We start from the raw sequence: 25,856 nt of genomic DNA on the forward strand, positions 1-25,856 counted from the left end.
TAAAATATTTTTTTGCATAGCACTGTTATCATTATATGATTTGATGAGTTGTTATATTACTCATTATCCAACTTCTGATTTTCCTTGATGCATTATAAAGTCACAACATTACACAGTTTTAATGACAACGGCAATTTATTACGATGACTATAGCCAGTCTTCATTTGAAATGAATTACCCATTTTTTTGAAGACCTCTACTTTGGCACGTTCTGCATTCAGGAATCAGTAAACAGAAAAACAACACAAGAACATATGTGCATACTTAAAAAAAAAAAAAAAAAAAACTAACACATTCAAGTATATGTCAGCCTTAGTTCCATCATCTATTTTATATAAAGACACTCATTCTTTGAGTGTTTTGAAAAACAACACCTGAGAAATAGTTCTAGGTACATTAATAAGCTTAAATAAATACTAGCCTTGGCAATCCTGCAGCTGAAGTAATCTTGATATAGTTGATTTAAAAGATTTGAATAACTTTTGACAAGTTGTACAATTCAACACTTGTACAGTGTGGATGGTGTCACCTCATCTAATCTTTCATTCTATAGTGCATTTTACTTACAATAAAGGGCTTTGCTGAAAAGAGTTTGTGTTTGAAGTCTGACGGTGTAACAGTTGATCTAAATGAGCAATGACTTGTTCATGTCTGGTAGTGTGAGGCAAAGTGTGATAGGAAGCAGCCTTTTACTGGTTTTAAACGAAGTAGACTTTGTATGAAAAATGATTGTGTGATAATTTCATCAAAACATCAAGGTTTATCAGGACTTCTTTCATACCATGCATTAACATGACCTGCCTTTGTGAGGGAACAGTCTGGTCTGAAAAGTCATGCTTTGGTATAATCTGTGCAGACTGCTAACAATTGAGCTTCACCTTAAAGGAATAGTTCACCCAAAAAATGTAACTGTTATTATTTACAAATAGCAGATGGCAAGTTTGACGTCAAGAACAAGATGCACAATTTGGTTTGTTCTTTACACAAAATAGAGCACTGCTTTTTGCCATTTGTTTAAGATTTTTCAAAACAAAAATTATTTTGTGCTCTGCAGAAAAAAAAACAGCATATCCGTTTAGAACAACATGAGGGGAAGTAAATCACAGGATTTGTATGTTTGTGTGAACTATCCCTTTAGAATGTAAGACTGAAGAGCAGAGATAAAAGAAAACTGCTACACGATCAAGTCGCCGTTACAAAACAGCACAAAATGACCTCTGAATACTCATGATGCATGAGCAGAGAGATTTAAAAATTCTATCTACAACAAACACGCAGTCTCTCGCAGTCGCAGTGTTAAATCACTAAGTCGCAGTGTTAAATCAGGAGGACTGTCAAAATGCAAGTTAAATTTTGCTCGTCCTTGTTCCCAACGTAAGATCTCCCAAGGTGGAGAAGAACTCCTCCATTTCGTTCTGGAGCAAGCGGTTGCGGGTCTCTGCATCCTCACGGGCCCGTTCAGAGTTGCGGAGTTTGATTTCCAACATTCGATACTTTTTCTTCTCCTGGTCAAACTCCTCCTCTAGTCTCTCCATTTGGCTACGCAGCATGATGCTTGATTCCTCTAGCCTTAGAAGAATGAGTTACATCAATTAACTCAGAAGTTACATTTTAAAAGTAATTCCAAATACACCATGTGATATTGTAGGAAATGCAAAGGAAACACAAAAATTATTCTAATTCACTTAATAAATGACTATTTATTGTCAAAAGAATTCATTTAAACATAAAGGTGAAATGTGTCATGTCTGCGCCGCTAGCAGTACCAAATGAAAATGAACCCAACGGCGCTGTTTTTGAATTGCGCTCTCACGCTAATTTGCCCTGTTTAGTAAATATGCCCCTAAAACTGAGCTAGGAGAAAGAATTTTAAAGCCACCATGAAATCAAAATTGACAATTCTTTATGACAATTCAATGACATCCTTAGTTTTTAAAAATGTATGTGCCCTTGAAATCTTTAATCAAAAACAGTACCTTCCCCTCCCCCTCGGAACAACATCTCAACTTACACACTTCAGCTTTGAAAAGATTCTAACATTAAAGGAACGATGAGAGAGTTTATACTACTCACTTATTGAGCTTCATTTAATTAGTTCAAGTAAACTTTACCTTATGAAGTGTAAAGACAAATACAAATCATCAGTGTGCTGTGGAAAATACCTTCGTATTCGTGATTCATAGTTGGCCTTCTGTTTCTTCAACTCATCTTTCAGCTCTGTTACCAGGCTGTTAAGTGCTGTTGTGCAAGTGTCAGTGTCTCCCGTGGCGTTCACCATATCTCCAACATTTCCATTCTCACTGCAGCCTGCACTGCTCACACACATTTCCAGTGCTTCGCTGCTCTCCGTGACCTCTGAACTCCTGTCCTCACTTTGCCCTTGGACAGACCCTCCAACTGACCACTCCAACTTCACAGAGTTCAGCCCAGAAGGGTCACTTGCCATGGAGTCGGCCACTAAAATCTCGCAAGAGGACGTGGACCAGGGTGTGCTCGCGACACTGGGTACGCTGAGACTGGATGAGGTCACGTTGTCGTAAGTGGACAGACGGTGCGACAGGGCTGAATCCTTCCCCATGCGCTCTCCTGAAGAAGTGCGCCGATGGCTGCGGAGAGAAGAAAGCCCGTTCATCAACCAGTTGCCAGTACTGGGCAAGGTGGACACGTCCACGGACGAGCCCCCTATTTTCGCGGGCTGAGCGCGTACCCCTCCACTCTTAAAGGAGTATTTCCAGGAGGGGAGGGATTTAATCTGCTTGCTGGGGCTGACCGTCACACCAGCTTTTCCCTGAGGTGTCATTTTGGCAGTGATAGGGGCACCTGTACTGATGTCTAAAGACGTGGCACTATCGCACGCACTCTCTGCCACTTTGGACGTCTGGCTCAGTGATGAGCAGTTCAGCATCTCCTCATCGGAGATCCACTCCGCCATGCCGCGCTGACCCCGAAGACAACTTCCGGTCTGCTCAGAAGACATATCTCCCTCAGTCCCCACATAAAGACGCTCATGTTCACTGATCAACACCGTCATCAGGTGCTGAACCTGGGAGGTTCCTAAAAAAATGATTCAAAATGACTCAGATATTAGTTTCTAGCTGGAAATATTACAAAGTCTGCAAATACTTACCTTCCATCATTGAAACAGGGTCCTCTACTTTAGGCCGAAGGATATTTGGTCCAAATACTGTTGCAAGGTTCTGGACACTCATCTTGTTCTCAATTGAGTGTGACTGCACCTCATCTAAGAATCTACGTGAAGACATGTAGTATAGACAACAGATATTCATTCATCATTTATTCAAATGAGAAAAGCAATCATTGCAAAAGCATTGACATGTACAAGAAAACTGACGGAATGCTATGTTTTCACTTACTTGCAAATGTACTTTAACAAATTATAATTAGCCTGAGGAAGAGTGTACACCTGCTTCACAAGCTCACCTAGTCCCTTTAGGAGACACACATGGAAACAAGAACAACATGCAGTGAGCTATTCTATGAAATCATCCATTTTAAAAAGAAGTGAAATAGTTTTGAATGTGCACTTCAAATCCTAAAGTATATTTTAAAGATAATATTAATGAGATAAAAGGCCACTTAAGTGTACATAGTGCATTTTTTAAAAGTGTGTTAAGAAAAATAGTCATGAAAGTGTACTCTATGTAATCATAATTAAAAGTTGTTTTGATAATCTTTTGATATAATTTTAAGAGGTAAACTTATTTTGATGTGATGATTAACATACTAAAGCTCATGTAAAAGTACTTGCTAAGAGTTTTAACAGTAGTGTGCTAACATTACATTGAAAGTTAATATATTTTAAACATACTAAAATGCAAATTCATCATTACAAATGCGTAATTGCAAATATATTTAAAAATACATGACATACAAGTTTTAATAGAAATTACATTAAAGTATATTTTAGTTTACCATAAATGCTTGTCAGAACATTCAGCAGTGCACTTAAACCCCATTTTCAAAGACAACACAAGTAATTATAAAATTACATATAGGCCTGGTATCACAGACAGGGCTTATATTAAGCCAGGATTAGGCCTTAGTTCAATTATGAGGACATTTAAGTAGCAAAACAATGGCACTGACATATTTTAAGATATGTGCCCAAATGTGCATTTTTAGTCTGTGACTATAGGCTGTGAAAACCAGTGGATATTACGTACTTAAGGCCTACTTAAGTGGGTCAAAAAAGGACTCAAGTTCAACTAATTGATTTAACATAAATTTATAATACGATACAGTTTCATAAATTTTTAAAAAAAATAATGCAATTAAGTGCCCGGAAACATTATATTCAGTTATATTATTTCCATAACAAGAACTCTTTTAAAAGTTTACTGATTTTTGTTTTTACAAGTGCAATCATTATTTAATTCAACTTCATCCCCCTGAAATACTGATGTATATCAGACTCACCACTTCGTCATCTTTTAGCAGAAGCTGTGCACAGGTTAGAAAGTCCTCATATTTGTTAAAGGGGATCACAGGCTCGGGCAACTCCCTGAGGTAGAGCTTCAGGAGGGACGCCACGGTGTGAACGTCAGTGTTACTGCAAGAGGTCACACACAGGTCAGCGGGATACACAGATACATCCGTTTAGTTTTCTTGTCTAGGCAAGTATGGTTAAACTGGTCCAGCACCCTGAAAAGCACCTATAACCAGCACAAGCCAGCCTATATACTGTAGAAACTAATGCTGGTTTAAACTGGTAGAGGGAAGCATAATCTTTAAAGTCTCCATGACAGAATTGATTTATTTATAGAAGTGAGATAAGTGATTTATTATTATAAATGATTTATCAGTGCACATAATTATTATTTTTTTTAATTCATGTGCCCTCGTAATTTTGATCAAAATAACTTGCATCGACATCTGTTTTCTTGTCTGATGAGGATGTGTTTACTGGCGTGAGCCCGGGACAACCTGTCACTCACATGAGATCACAGTAATAGCAAATCACAGCAATCCAAAAATCCAATAAATACCCAATGGACAAAATCAAGTCCCGTCCTACATTTTCACTTGTTCGAGAAGCCATTTTTTGCGGATATATGTGACAATAGGGAAGGAAAGCCGATCACAACTTCCGTTCTGAATGCTCTTATGACACTGCGGGATGTTTCCGATATCCACGTCAGTCTAAATGCTTTCCAAAAAGCAGTTTATTGGACCTTCCAAAGAAAGCTACTTGTCTGCATTTGAATTACTACAGCTTGTGTACTACTTATAGCTCATACTTAAAACTTGGCATTATGTACTGCAAATATTGTTGCCCAGTTTCATAAATTGCTTTATTTATAAGTCGTTTTGAATAAAATTCCCTGCTATATGCCTAAATGGAAATGTAAGTGTTTATTTGTTGTGGAGATGTTTTGATCTCATCTTGCCTGTCAAACAGAGGCTTATCACCACAGTCAAAAGCATCCTGGAGTTCTTTGACCAGGTTGGCTTGTCCTGGCATCCTAAAGAGACCCTCCTCTTTCAGACCCTGTTCCCGTATGAAATCCACACACTGCTCCACCAGGAGAGGGGCCAGCCGTGGTCCAAACTTCCTCTCATATTGTACTGTGTCCTCCAGTCGCTGGCCAAAGATACCTACAGTAATACAAACACCAGAGAAAAATGTAAAAAAAAAAAAAAAAATTCTATCAAAATGTTAGAAATCAAAATATGTTTAACAAAATCCCAGTAAATCTCCAAAATCTATACAGTATCCTATCCTACCTTGCAGTACAGTTCTGTCTCGCATATTACAATCTTCTGCACACACACACAAGCCACGATGATCGAACAGACATGACAAGGGTTTAACTTCAGGCATGAGACACATGGCAGGTCCCTCCTGGCACAGGCAGCAGTCCACTTCAGGCACAAGTGAACAGTGATGCATGTGAATGTGTGTGTGTGCAGTGAGTGAGTGTGTGCAGCCGTCAGCAGTCACACCTGTTTTTGTCCTCTTTTATTTGTAAAGGTAATCCAGCCTCACAGAGCGTGGGGAAAATGTGGGGTGAGCGTGAGAGATTACAAAGAGAGGCATCATATTGCTTAACCCATTTATGCCCAGATTCACACAATGTTTTTTTTTATAAACATACTGTTTAAGATGGTTAAATATGACAATTGTTGTGATCACAATGTTCCACAAGTGCTGATATATAGTCCAACAGCCTGGGACTTTTCTTTTTATATCACGCTACCTTATTTCATGTTGCAATATTACTAGGTATTTTAAATGATTAGTTTTATAGTGCTTTTGTCATTTTTATTCGTTTTTTAAATTTCTATTTAGCTTTATAATTATGTTTCAGTTTTAGTTTTAATAATTGTAGTACTTCAATTTAAACTTATTTTGTTTCAGTTGCGAAGGCAATTTTTTCTTTTTACGTTTTTAAGTTAAAGTTTTTTATCTAATATTTATATTCTATTTGATTTCGGATTTATTTTGATAATCTGCTGCAGGCGTGATGTCAAAACTCAGAAGAAGCTACTGGTTCCCTCGAGATTTTGCAACGGGATTTTATTATTTAAGTTTTTTTTTCAATTTATGGGTAAAATAAGGTCTGAGGTAAACATAACTTGACGATACTTTGACGCTTTGTTCTGTGAAACGTCAATTACACACCCATATCTAAAACACTAATTTTGAAGCAGTTTTTTTATTTTTAAAATAAGGTCGTTTACACCACGCTGTCTTCCCTCAAACATTGTCTGCAATATTTAGAACTGCAATCTGTCTTGGTCCTGTGATATATAACAAAGGCTGTCTGTGGTGGATATTTAATACCATTAAAATAATATTAAAATGTTTGCCATTATTAAGACACCCCTAAATAATCCATGTTATTAAAGACCTGTAATACAATGCCTAAAGATTCAGACACTGTCATTCAGACTTTGCAAGTGCTGTTGTTATTTTAGTGAGCTTGTGAATCAGCCGTGCCAGATATAGATCACCTTGCTAGTTTAGTTTTATCGTTTTCTTGAAATCAGCAGATTATGTTGCTTCGTAAGAGAGAAACCAATGCTTAGTGATTGGCCTTATTTATGTATGATGTCCAGGTATATGTTACCTCCTCCAAAGGGAGCCCAGATGACACGTCTGATGGCTTTGACCCAATCCTCCATGTCATTCTGGGAGTTTGCCATGAGCAGGAAAGCCTCATGGCTGAGAGCCGATCTGTCCTTCTCTCCTGTACAGCCTATGGAGACAGAGAGGGGAAAAAACAAATAAATCCTTCGATTGACACTGATAGCATTCAGTCTGTCAAGTCCCTTGACAATTCAAATGACAGATAAATACCAAAACATGAATAATTCTATTCATTTATGTCATTGCAAATGCTATTTGTAGGCACATGAAAAAAACATTTCATAATTATATGTGGGGAATCATTAAAACCACATATTGCTAATTCTGTTGCTAATTCTGTTGCTAATTCTGTTGCATAATATTCATTGAAGTGACTGAACAGCAATTATGTTAAAAATGTAATTGATTAAAAAATAATTATGACTTAAACATTAGTGTTCTAGGATGAATAATGGTGCAGAAAAAAATATATTAATTTAATAATTCATAAATTAATACTTTTATTCAGCAAGGGTACAGTCATTTTACAGTAGGATGGATGTAAAAGGGACAGTCAAGACTTTTGTAATGTTACAAAAGATTTCTATTTCCAATAAATGCTATTCCTCTGATTTTTACATTAAAGAATCATGAAAAAAATGCATCATGGTTGCCACAAAATTATTAGGCAGCGCAACCGTTTTAAACATTGATAATAAAATTGTTTCTTGGGCATCAAATCAGCATATTACAACAATTTCTGAAGGATCATGTGACACTGAAGACTGGAGTAATGGCTGCTGAAAATTCAGTCTTGCCATCACAGGAATATGTACATATTCCCTTTACAATATTTTGAAGTTAACTAACCACTAGATGGCACTAAAGTCATGGGGAAATCTCACATGGCCAAAATACTGATTCCTCTTCATGACATCATCCTTCATACCAGACATTAGCCATAGCAGCACAGGAGAAAAGTGGTATATCGTTCTTAAAAAGAGGACATCCGATGAACTGAAATGTGCCATGACATTTGGAGAAGCTATCGTTTGAACTGATTTCTTAATCATTTTGTTAGTGTTCTATTCAAATGAACTAAATAGTTCAATATTAAGTTGATTTGCTTTAGAATGCTTGTCAACAGCACATCATGCCTTGTTAAATTCATAGCATTATGCAACTGTGACTTCTTTTCATTTCCTTCCTCAAAAAACCCTCCCTCTCCACCTCCCGAAAATATCCTCAGCATAAATTCTGTTCAACCTAGTTTTTGTGGATGGATGGTTCCATTATCTGTCTGAGCCTGGCTGCAGACTGCAGAGTAGTGGCTGTGTCAGACAGCACACATAATGTAGGACTCCCTGAGGAGTGCCTGACCGACTGTCTCTGATCTACATGTCTGAAAGACAGGGACTGGATGATGCATTGCCTCTGTGTTTGTGTCCTTGGAAGATCCAGTTCCACTGCCTGTACCTCACATGTAATGGCAATAATCAAAGGCCTGACTTTGTGGGGAAGTAAAAGTGACCTCTTCAAAAAACACAAGCTGTCAATACCATTGGAATCTATTGTTTAGAAATGGGTCTTTTGACTTGTTGATTTTTCTAATATTGGCACATTTGCATTGGTGATAATGTGTCATTTGCAAACTGAACTAGACAGATACAGTATTATATATATATATATATATATATATATATATATATATATATATATATATATATATATATATATATATACACACACACAGTACAGTGCTTAGCATAAGTGAACACACCCATGCTAAAGTTGACTAAAAAGAGGGGAAAAAAATCATCTTTTGGAAATAATCGGAATGCCTTAATTAAAAAAAGGAGGAAAAATCCAACCTTGAAGGACACCAATTTACTTTGTGAATGAAAAATGTATCGTAAATAAATAAATGTTCTTCTTTATAATACAGGGGGCATAAGTCAGTACACCCCGATGTTAAATTCCCATAGAGGCAGGCAGATGTTTATTTTTAAAAGCCAGTTATTTCCCTTGGCCTTTGGAATTCAAATAGCCCCACATCATCACATACCCTTCACCATACCTAGAGATTTTTTTCAGGAAGCATAGTATCCTGGATCCATGAAATAACTGGCCTTTTAAAAATAAATATCTGCCTGCCTCTATGGAAATTTAACATAGGGGTGTCCTGACTTATCCAACCTGTATTTTAAGGAAGATCATTTATTTATTTATGATACATTATTCATTCACAAAGAAAATTGTTGGATTTTTCCTAATGTTTTTAATTAAGGCATTAAGATCAATTTTCGAAAGATGATTTTTTTTATTCCTCTTTTTAGTCAACTTTAGCATGGGTGTGTTTACTTATGCTAAGCACTGTGTGTGTGTGTGTGTGTGTGTGTGTGTGTGTGTGTGTGTGTGTGTGTGTGTGTGTGTGTGTGTGTGTGTGTGTGTATATATATATATGTATATACACACACACACACACCAAAATTTATTCAGACTCCTTAAACATTTCTCACATTATCACAGTTTATTCACTATAGTTTAGAAAATGGTAACAAAATACGACAAGATCTTAGAGTTATCAAATCAGTTGATATTTCACTGGTTTTGTCTCACAAATGAATTATGTTGAATAGCTGTCTGCTGTTAAATGTAAGTACACAATTAGATAATACCAATTTACGTCAACCAATTACCAAGCAATGCTTAATTTTGTTCAGTTTGTGGTGTAAAAAGATCACATTAGCAATTAAAGAAAAAATACTAAAGCAAAACATGGTTGGGTCAAAGTGTCTGAATAATTTTCGGTCCCAAATTGTTATAGATTTTACTGGTAGTCCAATGTATGAAGAATTTTTGGGTATATGTCAGTTTACTTTATTTTGCTATCCTCACTTACATAAATGAACTATAGTCTCCTTTGTGTGCGTGCACTTTGTGTGCGTACACTTTGTGTGCGTATTAATATATAAATGTACTGTATATATTAATAAAAATTTCCTGTAATGTCTTGTTAATTATATAACTTTTAATCAGTATCATATTATTGAAATGTTTTTGGAATTGCTGGTATTTAGTGAATTTGAGTGAATTATAAGTGAACCGCATCAGGCTCACTCACTTTGCAAGGCCAAACTCAAGGTCAGAAATAATCAGTCTGCATTCACAACATCATTTTGAATTCCCAGGATTTTAGATGGCCTTGCTGTCCCTTATCTGCTACCCAAAGCTGGGCTAAACTGCTCACATCCACATTCTTCGAGTGTGCATATCCCAAACAATGATTTTACTATATGACATTTAGCAGAATTCTATGGTAAGGTCATGGATATGGACCAAAATGAAGGACTGAACAGTGATGTGCAATGTCATGCCTATGTTACATAATGCATTGTTCAAAATAAAACATGTTGGGGAATTTCCTACAATTTGGAGAGTTTTTGTACTGGAGTGAGCCAAATTTTCTTCATTAATGTCCCATTAGCACTATTACACATATCAGGACATAATAATAAATACAATAATTCTTGTTTTTTTTGATGTACAACATAAAAGGCAAGACAATATTTATACTAGATTAGTAAAAAAAAACTCTTGATGTCCTTTAACCTCAATTAGGTAGATGCTTAAAAAGGTCATATCATACTTTTTAAAATATTTCCTACATATAATATTTATTAGTTTTAGCTGTCTTTGAGCACCAAAAAATGCATTGTTTTTTTTTATTTTAATATTATTGTAACAAATGCTTTAGAGTATCATCTGAAAACACACTATGAAACCCCGCTATAAAAGCTGTCAGCTTTTAGGTGGCTGCAGTGTGTCTTCCTCTGTCATGTATACAGAGAGAGATGTATCAGGCAGAGAGAAGCCCGAGGCACAGTGTGTGGTTTGGCCAGCAGTGGACTGGGACGACGTCCAGCACGACAGGCCTGAGGCTTTTAGATGAAGATCTTTACTTTGAATCCAGCACTTTGCAGACGCAGTTGCCTTGAGAGGTGAAAGTCTGTGTCTGAACTTAATGATATCTATCTATCTATCTATCTATCTATCTATCTATCTATCTATCTATCTATCTATCTATCTATCTATCTATCTATCTATCTATCTATCTATCTATCTATCTATCTATCTATCTATCTATCTATCTATCTATCACTAACACACACACACACACACACACACACACACGCACACGCGCACACACACACACACGCACACACACGCGCGCACACACAGAGAGAGAGAGAGAGAATCTGTAACATTCAGGGCAGATATGCAAGTTCAGAGTGCTCACAGAAATATTTTCTAAGTAGGCTAATACTTTCTTTGAACAACCTAGTTTATCGCTTACACAATGCGTGTCAATTGTGTTTGAATTCTTTGTGTAGAGAAACCAGCAAAACCAACATGCTCCAAATATCTGCCATTTGGAAACTCTTATCAGTGCTGTTGGTTTAGCTCTCTCTGTGGGGCCGTTGTTTCTGGTTCTGATTAGTGAAAATGGGAGCCGCTCTTTGGTGAGTCTCTGCTCTCCTGATGGGCCCCCATGACTCCCACTGTCATAAAATCAGTTGACCCGCAATGGCTTCCTTACATTCTGACAGCCATTAGTTCTTCCTGTGTGTTTTTACTTTGTTTAGTAATGCAAGGATTATTATGAATTTAAGAAGAGGGATATCCATGGTTATGTCTACATGACAGATGTTTATTTAAACATAAAGCAGGGACATGATGTATAAATGTTTCAACCAATTTTATCTTATGTACCCCTTCATTGACATCAAAAAAGAAATGTGTTCTTTGTAACTTATTTTTACTGAATAATATTTAGCATTGTCATTATTAAAATGGCTATTACATGTTTATACATACACTATAAACAATCGATATTGTATAGGTGAGAAAACAAGTTTAGTTTTAAACTGAAGCACTGTGTGAAATATAGAACCTGTTACAGTATTTTTTAAGTGCACATAGTTTGATATTGTTTGAATGGCTGAGATATTAAAATGGGACAGTGACAGAAAATAGAGTGAAATAATATGTGTGAGATAAGAGTGAAAAAAGTACAGACTACAGAGCAAGTACATAAACTGTACAGAATTAATTGAATACTTTGATTTCAATACTTATTAAAAGCTACTATTCAGGAGGGATGCATTGATCAACTTGATCAAATGTGACAGTAAAGACGTTAATAATGAGATTCTACATGATTCTTTTGATTTCTATTTCAATTACATTCGTTTTTTTTTCTTTCTATTCATTAAAGAAAAAAAAACATTTATCATGGCTTCCACAAAAATATTAAGCAGCACAACTGTTTTCAAGTTCACACTTTAGATTAGGTTATTATATGACTTTTGTCACAACAAACTCCTAATTACTGCTTATGAATAGTTAGTGAGGTTGTTGTTAAGTTTAGGTATTGAGTAGGATTAAGGAATGTAGAATATGGTCATGCAGAATATGGCGTTAACATGTGCTTTATAAGACCTAATAAACAACCAATATCCTAGAAATATGCATGCTAATTTGCAACTAGTTAAGCGAGAATTGGCCCCAAAACTAAAGTGTTTGCGTTTTCAACATTGATAATAATAAGAAATGTTTCTTGAGCAGAAAATCAGCATATTAGAATGATTTCTGATGGATCATGTGACAATGAAGACTGGAGTAATGATGCTGAAAATTCAGCTTTGCCAACACAGGAATAAATTACTTTTAACATGTTAAATAATTAATTATATTTTTTAAAACTTCTAAAATCCCCAAAAGTCTTATTTTCTCGTTTGGTTTAACAAAGCAAAATCAAAGCATTTACCAGCGCCTCCTGGAACCCATCTGTAAAACTTATACACCTGCAAATAGTATACAGATAGAAACAGGCGTATTGGTAAATCACAATCATTCATGAACTAACTTCATATGAAATGTGAATCAAAATGAGCAAGGAAAGGGTTAAAGTGTCAGTTTCAGCTCATAGAGCAGACGAACACCTTTCAGCATTGCTCAGGCAAAATTACAGGCCCTCACATTCATGCAAGACTACCTCACCAGCAGCAGCTCCACTCCTCACAGCCTGTTCCAAAAATACACAACTCACAAAGCCACAGCTTCCTGGATCTTTTTCATGCATTTGACACTCCAGATGTTACAGTCCTTACAAGCCGCAGCTGGAACCAACATAGATGATTTACAGGTTAAAGTACAAAACTCCCATCGCCCATAAATTCCTTTCCTGCTATAAACGCCTTACTGTTCTTCCACCACGGTAAATCTCACAAATCGATCCATATAAGTTGCCTTCTTTATGAGGAAAGTGTGTCCTTACCCTTAGCGTGAACAGATCGGTGCTCCTGCAGCTTGCGGCAACCGAGTCCCATGTTGGCACACGGGTGCCAAAGAGGGCAGCGCTACAGCTGTGCCATGTTAGTTACATCTCTGGCCTTCCTGGAAGGTAAATACGCAACATAGGTGTGTGCTGGGTGCATGCGATTGAGGGAGAGAGGAAAACTGTGCATGGGACAGAGTAAGATAGAGAGAATAAGAGAGTGAAAGAGAGAGCGCAAAGAACCCCACAGTACCATCACCACCAGAAACCCGGAAAACAAGTCCTCCGTCTGCTTCATTCATTCATTCAACAAAAAAAAGAAGTTGTTGTGTTCTCTCTTTTTTTTCCCAACCTTTTTCTTCCCCGCCCCCCTGGTCTGTCAGACTTGCCCTCGCTCACCCTCATAAGCAGAGCCACCACAGTGCTCATCTTTGCCAAACATCCCCCCCAAACACAAACAGACCTGGCTAATCAATCTGTGTGTGTGTGTGTGTGTGTGTGTGTGTGTGTGTGTGTGTGGTTGGGGGTTGATATGACTTCACATAGGGTGGGGGGCGGTTGAACATTTCTGTAAGCCTGACGCACAAATCTCTGCATGTTGCCTGGATCCTTTCCCCTATTAAATCTAACGGCTTATTAATTAAAACTTCCCCTCTTTGAAGACATTTCAGAGACCACAAGGGGCTTTGTGTGTTACACAGATGCTTTTATTGCACATTGCCTGAAGGCTTTAGATCTGAGCTTTTAATGTACCAAACTGCAATCTTCACAGACAGAGCGTGATGCTTCTGTCAGCTGTAAGGACATGCTCGGATCAGACCTTCCTACTCCAGTCTGCAGTAATGCTTTTGTGTTGAGAGCAGGCGTAAATAGAGCCATTGTTTGAGTGACTGATTCAAAAAGACCAGGACTTATGGAAATCGGGTTTAGTTTACTGTACATGACAAAACACCAGTATACGGAGAAGCTCAGTGTCCACCTTGCAAAAGGATTATAGGGGTGACAATAATAGTCAAGGTGTAAGAAATGAACTGAAGAGTGTAAAAAAAAATATATAAATGGAGGCCAGTGTTGAATCTCAACAAACTAATGCATGCTTCATTCTCAGCAGAAGATGCTAAGACTTGCCTTTTGTTTGGCCTTTTTAAGAGCTATTCTTTCTCGAACTCCTAAGAAGTGTGCAAAGACTCTCAGGGGATTTAGCCTTCATTCACTTTTAATCTCAATTTCAATTATCTGAAATGCAAGACCACCAAGACACAGGGTTTTTGTGTCCTCTTCATGCCAAATAATCAATGACCAATCAGATTTATTTTTTACACAGAAAGTGTGATTAAGTGTGATTGTGAATACCTTATAAAAGCAGTGAAAAGTAATATAGTGAAATAATAGTACAACTCAAAAGAACTGTTTATTTAATATATTTTAAAATGCAATTTATTCCTGTGATGGCAAAGCTGAATTTTCAGCATCATTACTACCTTTTGTAACATTATAAATGTCTTCACTGTCACTTTTGAATTACTGTCAATTTAATGAATCCTTGCTGAAGGAAAGTATTAATTAAAAAAGCATTTTACTGACTTCAAAACTTTTGAACATTAATGATTCATTCCTTTCCTTTTTTTTCTTTTTCTTTTTTTTTTAAACCTGTTTACCTGCTTTCATTCCATCATGTACTTGTTCATGCTTAGATTTTGCTTCAGCATAACATTAAAGTATTAAAGTTAATTATGAGTAAGCGCTTAGTCTCAGAAAAGAACACAGACACCTTGGTCCTGAATGCCAAGTCACGTATTGGTATAGGTTGAACTTTTACATTCAGGTTTGATTGCTGTAGCAACAGCTTGTGATATTTACTTCTTGTAAATGAAAGAATTCTCTCATCAGTCATTTTACGACAAAGACGAGAGAGAGTCCGCGTGTTGCTAGGCACCTAAATAAAATATCCCAATACGAGGCAAAAATACAACAACATTAACATCACCAAAGCTATATAAACTGGACCCTAGCAGATGAGTTTTATAATGCAAACAGATTTTTTATTTAGGATTTCTGCAAAAATATCATTAAAATTAGCATCAAGCAATGATCTAGCAATGTATAGTATAGCGTCTCTAGCAATGTATAGTTACAGTATGAATAAGGCGACTGTTAGGGCCACAGATAGCAGCTGTGTGTCACATGCACACGTTACATGTGTGTCAGTGAATGCAGTAAAAGCATGAATCTTCACTGTGGACCACACATGCAAATGTCTTTATTTTAAATTCAGGAACGCCCCCCATATGAGGGGACACGGCTCAAGTTAGCCTATGACACTCCATACCGAATTCAAGGTTTACCAAGGTCACGTCCTTTGCTTATGAGATGCCGGGTCAGGGTGTGCAGAATGATTTGATATGCAGAGGTTCCCAGAGTAAAAATAAACAATAGACACTTCAGCAGAAACTGTCCCACGGGAACATCCTGCTGCAGCGTGAGTCGTGACCCATGCGACACAACAGATTGTTTGCTTTGAATTAGGAATTCAGGCTTATCATATATTATTGCTCATATGTGACATTCCAAAAGTGAATAACTGTTGGATAATGTGTGGCAAACAAGTTAAACAGACAAACTAGACTTAACCATTTTTAATTACTCACCCACATGTCGTTCCAATCACGTAAGACTTTCGTTCATCTTCAGAACAAAAATGAAGATATTTTTAATACAATCTGAGATATTTCTGTCCCTCCATTGACAGTCTATGCAACTACCACTTTGACATTTCAAAAAGTTCATAAAGAGATCGTCAAAGTGGTAGTTGCATAGACTGTCAATGGAGGGACTAATGTAGAAAACTAATGTTAACAAATGGAACCTTATTGTGAAGTGTTATCTAAAAGGTTTAATTTTTTTATTATTTTCTAATCTACTAGTAAATGTCTTAATACATTACATTATTAGCATAACAACTTGAGTCAAAAGTTGAATAAAAAAAAATCATAAATTTACAATATTCAGTATGTCCACCTTATGTCCACCAAACATTCAGGCTGCAATGTCCTAAATGTACGACCCAGAAATAGTCTTAAATATTTCTTATGCATTTTTTATTTTTCATTTTCAACGTCATACATTTTTCTATTTTATTTTTAATTTGTTGTTCCTCTTTTTTATTTGAGGGTGTAAAGAAAACAAAACAGATTTTCAATGCGGTCTCAGACTTTTGAACCTCACAGTAGGTGGTCAGCATTTTTGCAAATTAATGGATTTTAGTCTTCACAAATGTCCTTCATGAATCCTCAGAGGACACCTCATGCCCTCTAGTGATTACCTCTGGTAATGAGGAAGCTGTATTTCATCAGTAACAATATGCAAGCCTGTGAGCACAGTGCCTTGTTTGTTTTCTTGCTTTGCCATTAAATTCCTCCTTGAGCGACAAGTAGGACCAAGAGTATACTGCAAGCGAGTATAAAATATAGCATGCACAGATTATGCCCTGATGGCACAAACCATTTAAATAATTTTTAAATCAGACCACAGAAGATTCAGGAAAATTTAATTATGCCTTACCTGGAACTATTTCAAAAAGATGCCGCCCAGGTTCGTCAGGATTGGCTGTCAGCTCGTTGACTTGACTACCCTGCAACGGGATACATCCCTGGAGGGAAAAAGACCGAAAGATGACTTTACAGTGAAAAGAGGGCTGAAAGGCACGTGTCCAAGTCACTCGGTTTTAGAACTGTTCAACATTTTAAGCCGTTTTATCTTTTAAAGCATTAGCATAATGAACAATTTCTCTGCAGTGATAACTGGAGATCAGTGTTCCATTAGTCTATTGCAATTTGATTATTGATTTGTGGCGCTAATAAGAACCTATGGGGGGTTAAACTTCGGGTCAGATAAGGCATTGTGCGATTTGAGTTCTCTGTTGTGTGCGTGGCCCAATTTTACACCGTAAACAGTAATGCTGAGTCATGCATAATTAGACACAACGACAGTCAAATCATAAATTATGCACCAGCCTCCTTTAGCTCATCCTCCATCCGTCACTGCATGAACACAGCAACGCAAGCTGCCATTCAGATACAGTTAAATGAAATTTCATATAGGGTTACACGCTCAAATGCAATCTGGGCACGTTTCTGCAGCGGAGATTGAATTTAGCTGTGATGGAGATGGGGTGGGATCGGGGGGTAGAGAAAGAGAGCAGGAGCATTACAGGGAGTTTATGGGCTAGCAGAGGAGAATAATAGGAATCGAAGGATGGACGAGCCAGAGTAAAGTCATGCTGCATTAGGGGTCATAGGTCAGCTGCTGTGTATCCGCTAAATGCTTTGACTTACACCACAGCCAAGCAGGGGGGCATGCTGTTTCCAAATGAGTTTGTCAGGCTAACAGCATGCTGATGTCATCTGGCTGTAATAGAGACCCGTGGAGGACAGTGCATTGTCTCCAAAGCATCGCTGACAATGGAGAATGAATCCCTAGTGTACTGTGTATATGAAATTTAGTTTCGTATTTTTCTACGTTTTTCTTTTTTACTTAATTTTTGGTGATTATTTTTCGGAATAAAACTGAATCAAATAACATGCGTACAACTCACAAACAAAAGATACAATGTATCAATTATTTGCTCATCAAGAATTTATTGGATCAAAAATACGCTAATATTGTGAAATATTATTACAATTTAAAAAATGTTTGCTATTCTAATATATTTTAAAATATAAAAATATTAAATTAAATATTAAAAATATTTATTCCTGTGGTGGCAAAGCTGAATTTTCAGCATCTTTACTCCAGTGTCACATGATCCTTCAGAAATCATTCTAATATGCTGATTTGGTGCTCAAAAACATTTATTATTACCATCACAGTTTAATTATTTATATTTTGGTGGAATCTGACTTTTGATTTTGATTGATTGAGTATTTTGTAATAGATTTTTTAAAATGCTTTTACTATCACCTTTGATTAGTTTAATGCATCATTGCTGAATATAAGTATAGGCCTACAATTCTTTCAATAAAACAAAACTTTTGAACAATAGTATATATCATAAACTTTAACATACAGTGGCTTAAAAATGATTTAAGCACTTCAAATATCTAATGCATTGAAATGCATACATTTTAAGAGTAAAAAAATTTTAGGATCACTTTCTGAAAAATACAGTGATGTCCCTCCCACTGATACAAGTCCAATATCCTGTAGATGGTGTGTATTGTGTGTCGAGGGGTTGAACTTGAAAATAGTGAAGTCATTATTTATCTCACAATAAATGCTTAAATCAGTAAGAGGAATAACATATTGATTTTTTAGAGGTAGGGTTATTGATCAGATATGAAATAAGAAGTCAAGGTCTCTTTTTTTAATCTATTTTTGGAACATTAACTTACACACTGTTTAGACACAACAGGGTCAGATTTTATTTTGATTAATGTGGCTGGGGGAAAAAAGACAACCTTTTATTTCAGATAAATGATATTATAACAAAACATTTATCCTTCTTCTCAGTTCTCAGGTTGGTCTGTCCTCCTCCCACTGTACCTGTGCTTTGGTTTCCTCCTCATCCTTGTAGAAGTAGAGCTGATCAGTCCGGAGCACAAACCAGCGCAGCTGCCAGTTCTTCATGATGCTGCGCTGTTTCTTAAGCCAGCCTGCTTTCAGCGCCCTCTCTTGGAGGCCGGGGGACGACGGCCTGGAGAGCTCCCCCATGACCATGCTCTTAGACCTAGCTGGAAACGCAAACACACATACATTAAATTATATGTCACAATTACATTCCCATTCTGCTCAATCTAAGCCAAGTGAATTTGCCTCCACTCGTTTGGACAGGCATATGCACAGAATGCTCATAAAAATGCTTAGATGTGTTCGGCAATGCCAGCAATTCCCCACCACAGCTGAAAACAAGATGTATCATGTATGCCTTATGACAGGTTCCTTAGTGATTCAAAAGCAAAAAGAATTTGGGCTTATTAATGATTTTAAATTCCTCCTATGTTGACCAGAGACAACCACAAACCACAGCAAAGCGGATCAAATAGGGTAGCTGTTTTTTGAGAGGCATGCCCAGTGACACAAGCAGCTCGTGGGCCGGAAGGGGAAAATCAATCCTTTCTTTCCGTGTGCTGAGAGCAGCAGGATAGCAGTAAACAGGAGTGCACTCCCAAGCTTCCTTTGTACAGCCGTGATCAGAATCACTCTTCTCCCTTTTTCTGTCTTGTCACACTGCTCTTATTTGCTAAGTCATGATTGTTTTTTTCCTCAGGCTTTATCAGTGGCCAACAGTGGTTGGGTCATTCCTATTATGAAGTGCATTTTCATGTGCTCAGAGTATTTAGTCATTTATTGGATAAAATATAAAAAATATGTATTTAAATCACATTTTCACAGTTTAATGTGTGAATTGTAATTATAAATGTGTGAATAAATGTAATTTCTTTTTGAAATACATTGCCCAATTTGAATGCAAAATAGAATATAAAAAACTGGAATTATATTAAGAAGAAATCTATTTAAATTGTATTTAGTCCTTTTCTCAACTGAATTAAAAAATGACTGCATTGGAAATATTATATTATAAAAATAATAATAATTATTATTATTATATAATTTGTAATCAAATTCTCAATTAAGTTTGTCATCATGCTAGTCCTTTGTAACCTCTCTTTAACTAACACAAGCCAATTTCTCAATGACATCATCTAGGAAGTGATGCCATTTTTGGTGGACAAACACCAACACAAAGTCTGCATCCGAAAAATCGCATACTTCCCTACTAGATGAAAAACAGTATGTGACAAAAGAAGAATGTCCAGATTCACAGTACTCATAAAAGAATAGGCAAAAAGTACCCGGATGACCTACTACTTCCGGCAAGATTCTGAAGTGTGCATATGATGAACACTTTACTATCCCATGAGGCCATAGGAGAGGATTTGTGAATGAGAGTGAAGCGACATAACTGATGCTGGTAGGTCACATGATAATGACAACATTGGCGAATGTAATAGGTCCGGATTACATTCATACTACAAACACTCATATCATACTACATAGAACATACTAGTCATGAAGTATTAACTTATTCAAAATAAGTACCTACTCAAGAGAGTATGTGATTTCAGACACAGCCAGACATCTTTAGTATTAGCAATGGATTTCGTGAATTCTGTGAGTTTTTTTCTATATTCTGTGATTTTTAAAACATATAAAAAAACAATATGGAAAAAATTTAGATAAAAATATATACAAATTGAATAAAATTATATATAAAACGTAACAGTATCACATAAGTGAAGAATGTTTTTTTCCCTAAATACTATTTTCTTGCCATCATGTAAATAATCGCGTTAATACTTCCTTAAATTGCAACACATTCTTTCTTTCTTTCTCTTTCTAAGTTACAGAGTACTGTATAACAGGAATGACCTGCACATTGTGCTCCTCTGCCTCCCAATCTGAAAAAAGGGCTGCAAACGCTGCCACTCTGATTCAATCACCGTAAGTAATGGAAGCCTCATCAGTGTAAATGTACACCTCATAGCCTCATGGAGAGAGAAAGAGTGAGAGAGCACAAATGGAAGGAAGAGGGTGGGAGAAAAGCCCCTAAAATGATCCAACCTTTTAAACAACATTCTCCAGGGACACACATAATGATGTTTCTCCTTATTACCCATAAACCTAGTGGCCAACTCTCAATAACACGCAGGTTGCCGACCGGGAAGAGGGGTCAGAATTAGAGTTTTCCTCCATTTGTCGGATTTTCTGCTCCTGTGCTGTGACATATTCATAGTCTAAAAATACTGGATGTCGGACCAGGCCCTTGCATATTTAATTCAGACTCATTTTTTTTTTTTTGGAATTACAAAAGAGCCTTTCTTTTGTGTGTCTGTTCTTCAAATATCCTTTCAGGGCTCTGATACTAAATATGAAGACTTTGAAAATGATTAAGAATTAATATCAACAATTAATCTATGCCTGAAATGATCAGGCTGCTTAAAATAGCCTCGTAATAAAGAGTTTGGTACAAGACATGTTTTATGAGGACACCTTGAGTATGGCACGAGGAACAGAATAATAATGATTCTTGTGTAGCTCTTATGGTTTGGATTATACCCTAGTTCCACTACAGACTTGAATCCAGCTCTATTATAATTGTCTTGAGGATTAAAGCAGGACTTGTTTAAAAAAAAAAAAAGCCTAATACAAGTTCCTAAAAAGATGCACTACGAGTTTACCTTTACATTTTTGTGTATGTGTATATATATATACACACACACATACATACATACATACATACATACATACACATCATGCGTAAGTACAGCAGAAAATTAAAAGGCAATTGTAAATCCAATTAATTTTCTGACTCTCAGAATGATGACACACCTGTCGGGAAATGAAACTTGGAGGTGTTCCTGCTCTGGAATATATGCTGTAGCTGCTTAAAACACGGAAAACCCAACACCCTCATCAAAAGTGACACAATCCATATGCAAGATGACAAATGCAGAGCCCAGCAGACAGACAGTGTGCTTCAAATGCTCCTGTTTGCTTTATGTTGCACAGCAGGGCAAAATCAATCTACAAATAGCCTCCTGCACAACTGCTGAAGCAGACAAGACTTTATTCTCCATTTAGGAGGAGAAAAAATCAGGGGGGGAAAAAACAGGCAATTATTATACATTCAAATTTTAAAAATGATGTTACATCTGTTTTGAGCATAGAATTGTTCAATGGTAATACTGCACTATAAGGCTCAATTTAGTATCATAAATAATCCAATTTATTTAACAATCCAGTTTAATTTGTAAATATACCCGTCAATTGTTATTTCATGTTCATAGTACTATTGTTAATTTATAGAACAGGAAATATTAAAAATGCATTAATAGATGTGGAAATAAAATGCAACCTAGATCATAAAATACTGCAAAGGTACTGTTCATTGGTTAATACATTAGGTATCATGAACTAACAATGTTAATATCTTGAACTTTATTGTGAAGTGCCATCTGGTCAATAAACCTACTGTTTACACTTTATATGACATTTAGTTTAAGTATACTGTATGCCCAATAGTACAGCAGGCTACAGGCTATTGTCAGCAAGCTTTTTTCTCATGCAGGTGAAACAGTTTGACATTCAGCTCTTATGATTTATTGCACCTATAAGTCCCTTGAGTGTTGAGACTACAATTCATCACAGACCAAGAATAGAACATGAGTTCATGTATAGAAAATGACATGGAAATATAATGATCACACTCCTCCTTGAGTTTTCTAAACATTTTACATAAAACATCAGCGTCAGCATGTGTCAAGATCCTGGTTAAGGAGTGTGACACAAAGCCAGAGACCACTTACATTCATTAACCACTAATCAAGCTGAAAGATGTTACCAAGCAACCGCCCAGTGTGTTGGATCACTGCCATGAAGCCTCAGAGATATACTATCCTCAACAGCACATCACTGTGAGATCAGCGGACTACGAGCCGGTAGTGAGCGCAGCTTTAAGAGGGTGTTGCTACGGATGGGAACGCAAGACAGTGATGCTGAGAATTAAAGGCAGATCATATTAGTCTTACCTCTCCTGGACTGTCTAATCTTGGGGCTTAACATGGTGTTCATAGCGGAGCAACACTGTCCTCCATCCACATGTTGGGATCCGCACTCTACTCTCTCCTCCTGAGCCTCGCCCTGTTGCACCTCTTCCGCCTGCTCTGGACAGCATCTGTCTTCCTCCCTCCTCCCTTTCTCTCTCTCTCATGTCCCACTGCACTGAGCGGCACGCTTCCCGGCCCCTCCCACCCTAATCATGCAGAGGCAGCTGGAGGAGAGAGACCTCTTGCACACGCTCAGATCCACCCTTACCCATAATGCATTATTTATCCCACACCACCCAAATTAATTCCACTCCGGACCAGCCATTAAAGGCCTGGATGATTACACTCAATAATTCAGTGAAGCAGAAACAGAAGGGCTTCTGCCATTCCCCCCACCCATTCTCCCTCCTAATTGGCTCTTTAATCTGGTGAATGAATGTGCATGTGCGGATTATTGTACTTCTCTATTTCTCTCCTTCACTTTACATTCGCCTTTTGATTTTCTAGCTTTTCCTCATTTCAAATGACTTCCGAACAACAACAACAAAAAAGTTGTAATAGGGATAATTCTGCCAGAAATTCTGTCATTTACTCTAGTTACTACCCATATGATGTTGTTGTTTTTTTCTTCTGTGGAGCACATAAATAGATTTTTGAAGTTTCACACAGATATTTCTAAACAACAAGCCTCCAAAAAGGACAAAAACGACCTAAAAGTATACAATAAAAGTCTACCTGTTATGATGTGTGTGCTTTATTCCAAGTCTCCTGAAATCATATTTTATTGTGAGGGACAGAATGGAATTTAGGTATAAAACAAAATTAAAATATGACTTCATACGAGCTATTTTAATGGCACTTTTGTCATTTTTGGACGTGGTCATTGTGAACTGGCATTGGAGCTGCATATAAATATTCTTTAAAATGTGTTAATTTGAAATAGGTTAGAAAAATAATTTGGTATTTTGATTCAACAGTATTATTAACATATAGTAGTTGCATTGATTATGAATTTATAAAACGCATTAAAACATTTTTTGGATTAAAACATTTTTATATTCTCAGTAACAGTACAACGTCCCTTTTACACATTTAACATTTCACTACAATTCCAACAGTAATAATGTTTTGCCTGCAAAACTATATGGTGACTGTATGCCAGAAGATCTGAGAATCACATTTAAAAAGTTTTTGCTAAAAGGCTCATAGTAATAGATAAAGCGTCTAACTACTTATTAACAATAAAGCATTCAATTAAGCACAATATACATACATACACAGTCCTGGTCATATAAATGTTATGACTGTTACAAATAATTTAGTTAAACAAGGTCTGATTCACACTCAAAATTTTAAATCTTTTAGCATTTTATTGTACTCAAATGTTTCAGCTCTTATAAGATATGTTGAAATCAAATGAAAATTACTACACAAATCACTTTCAGTCAAACAAGAATATTAAAGTCAACTGATTACCTAAAAATCTCAATCGTCTCCTTGCTGAACACTCAGAGTTGTACATCAGGGCTTACAATTTAGCATCTTCATGTATGGCATTTGAAACTAACCGCCTCAAAAATCTGTGCAAGTAAAAGGAGAATACAGTTATAAGTTTAAAGTTCACCAATGTGATGTCTACCATGAGACTCCCAGTTCCCTTAAAGGAACTGAGGGGAGGAGAATGATTTTGCCAAGTCAGAACTAAATGCAGATCTAATAAATCCACAACTTATAGAAAAATGTCTTCACATCATCAAAAAGAGTGCTTCTGAGGAGAAAATTACTCGGTAATCCGTCTCTCTAACACAAACACTATGAGGTCAGTATTTTCACATTTGCCATCCAATAAACTCTAGACTAGTCTGTGTTTAGCTGCATTATAAAGGGGAAATTTCCAAAAGCTGAGAAGTGTGAAATCACAAGAAGGTAGACACATCTAAGGAAATGACGAATGCTAATGCAGAAGTGAAAACAGAAGTGCAGTGTACAAGTGCCTCTAAGTTGTTGACCAAATGGATTAACATATTTTGAACAACTCTTATGGGTACTAATTGAACAAATACAATAAATGAAGAGCAACAATAATCCAGTATAAAGTCAAGGTAAATATGTAAAGTAACATGTATAATAACTATATTACTTTATGGAGTCAAGTTAGCTTGGGCATTGTAGACTGTGTGCTTGCCCTGAAATCATGTAATATTAAGTGTAAAGACTGATACATGAGGACAATTCTTTTTGAAATGAAAATATAAAAAGGCGCTTTAAAAATGTAATTCAGACTCAAAGTATATGCCTGCAATGATCATTAAAATAAAAGCATAGCGTGGGACTGAATAAACTGAATGGCAATTATCCTGAATTATCATTTAAATCCAGTGATAGAGAGGGACTGAAGACGAGCACTTGATGCAGCGATTCACTGCAAAAGACTGAAGAGTTTTCGATTGATACGGAAAACATGTGCCTTATACAGACACAAAGGGCATCTGAGAAAATAAATGACCCGTCCTAAATCAAACCTTAGACTTAGATAAGATGTTGAATATGCTCTCCTGCATTAGCAAGACTCAGTCGAAACAAAATGCATTTATTCATTGCCATGTCACTTAGACCAATGATATAGGTCTGCAGATTTCTCCACTGAACGGTATTACTGCAGCAAAATCAATGGAAAATTAGCAGCAGACTACACAAGCCTCGCAGATGATTAATGATGGACATCCGTCTTAAAAGCAGAGCTGGGAACGCAGAGCAAGCGCTTCATAATCCTAATGCAGTCAGAGCAGCCAGAATAGAAGTCTGGTCAAGAATTACTTTC

At 36.6% G+C, this 25,856-nt stretch overlaps 1 protein-coding gene across 3 annotated transcripts; it reads right to left on the bottom strand.

The window, feature by feature from the left end:
• Positions 1-116: 116 nt before the first annotated feature.
• Positions 117-24,617, bottom strand: arhgap22a (Rho GTPase activating protein 22a). Of its 3 annotated transcripts, none has more exons than XM_077236736.1 (10): positions 24,512-24,617; positions 18,972-19,159; positions 16,992-17,079; positions 7,092-7,220; positions 5,409-5,616; positions 4,438-4,570; positions 3,375-3,448; positions 3,128-3,249; positions 2,163-3,054; positions 117-1,569 (listed from the first exon to the last, which is right to left on the bottom strand). In XM_077236736.1, exons 1-10 carry the CDS (start codon positions 24,555-24,557, stop codon positions 1,347-1,349), a joined length of 2,103 nt encoding a protein of 700 aa, XP_077092851.1. In that variant the 5' UTR covers positions 24,558-24,617; the 3' UTR covers positions 117-1,346. The 3 variants fall into 3 exon arrangements, with proteins under 3 accessions (XP_077092851.1, XP_077092852.1, XP_077092853.1); XM_077236737.1 differs by lacking the exon at positions 24,512-24,617 and adding an exon at positions 23,018-23,204; XM_077236738.1 differs by lacking the exons at positions 16,992-17,079; positions 18,972-19,159; positions 24,512-24,617 and adding an exon at positions 13,431-13,603.
• Positions 24,618-25,856: the final 1,239 nt, after the last annotated feature.

This window comes from Siphateles boraxobius, unplaced genomic scaffold, assembly GCF_051911475.1.
Source record: "Siphateles boraxobius isolate OS27281-9 unplaced genomic scaffold, OSU_SipBor_1 20, whole genome shotgun sequence".
Taxonomy (NCBI): Eukaryota; Metazoa; Chordata; class Actinopteri; order Cypriniformes; family Leuciscidae; genus Siphateles; species Siphateles boraxobius.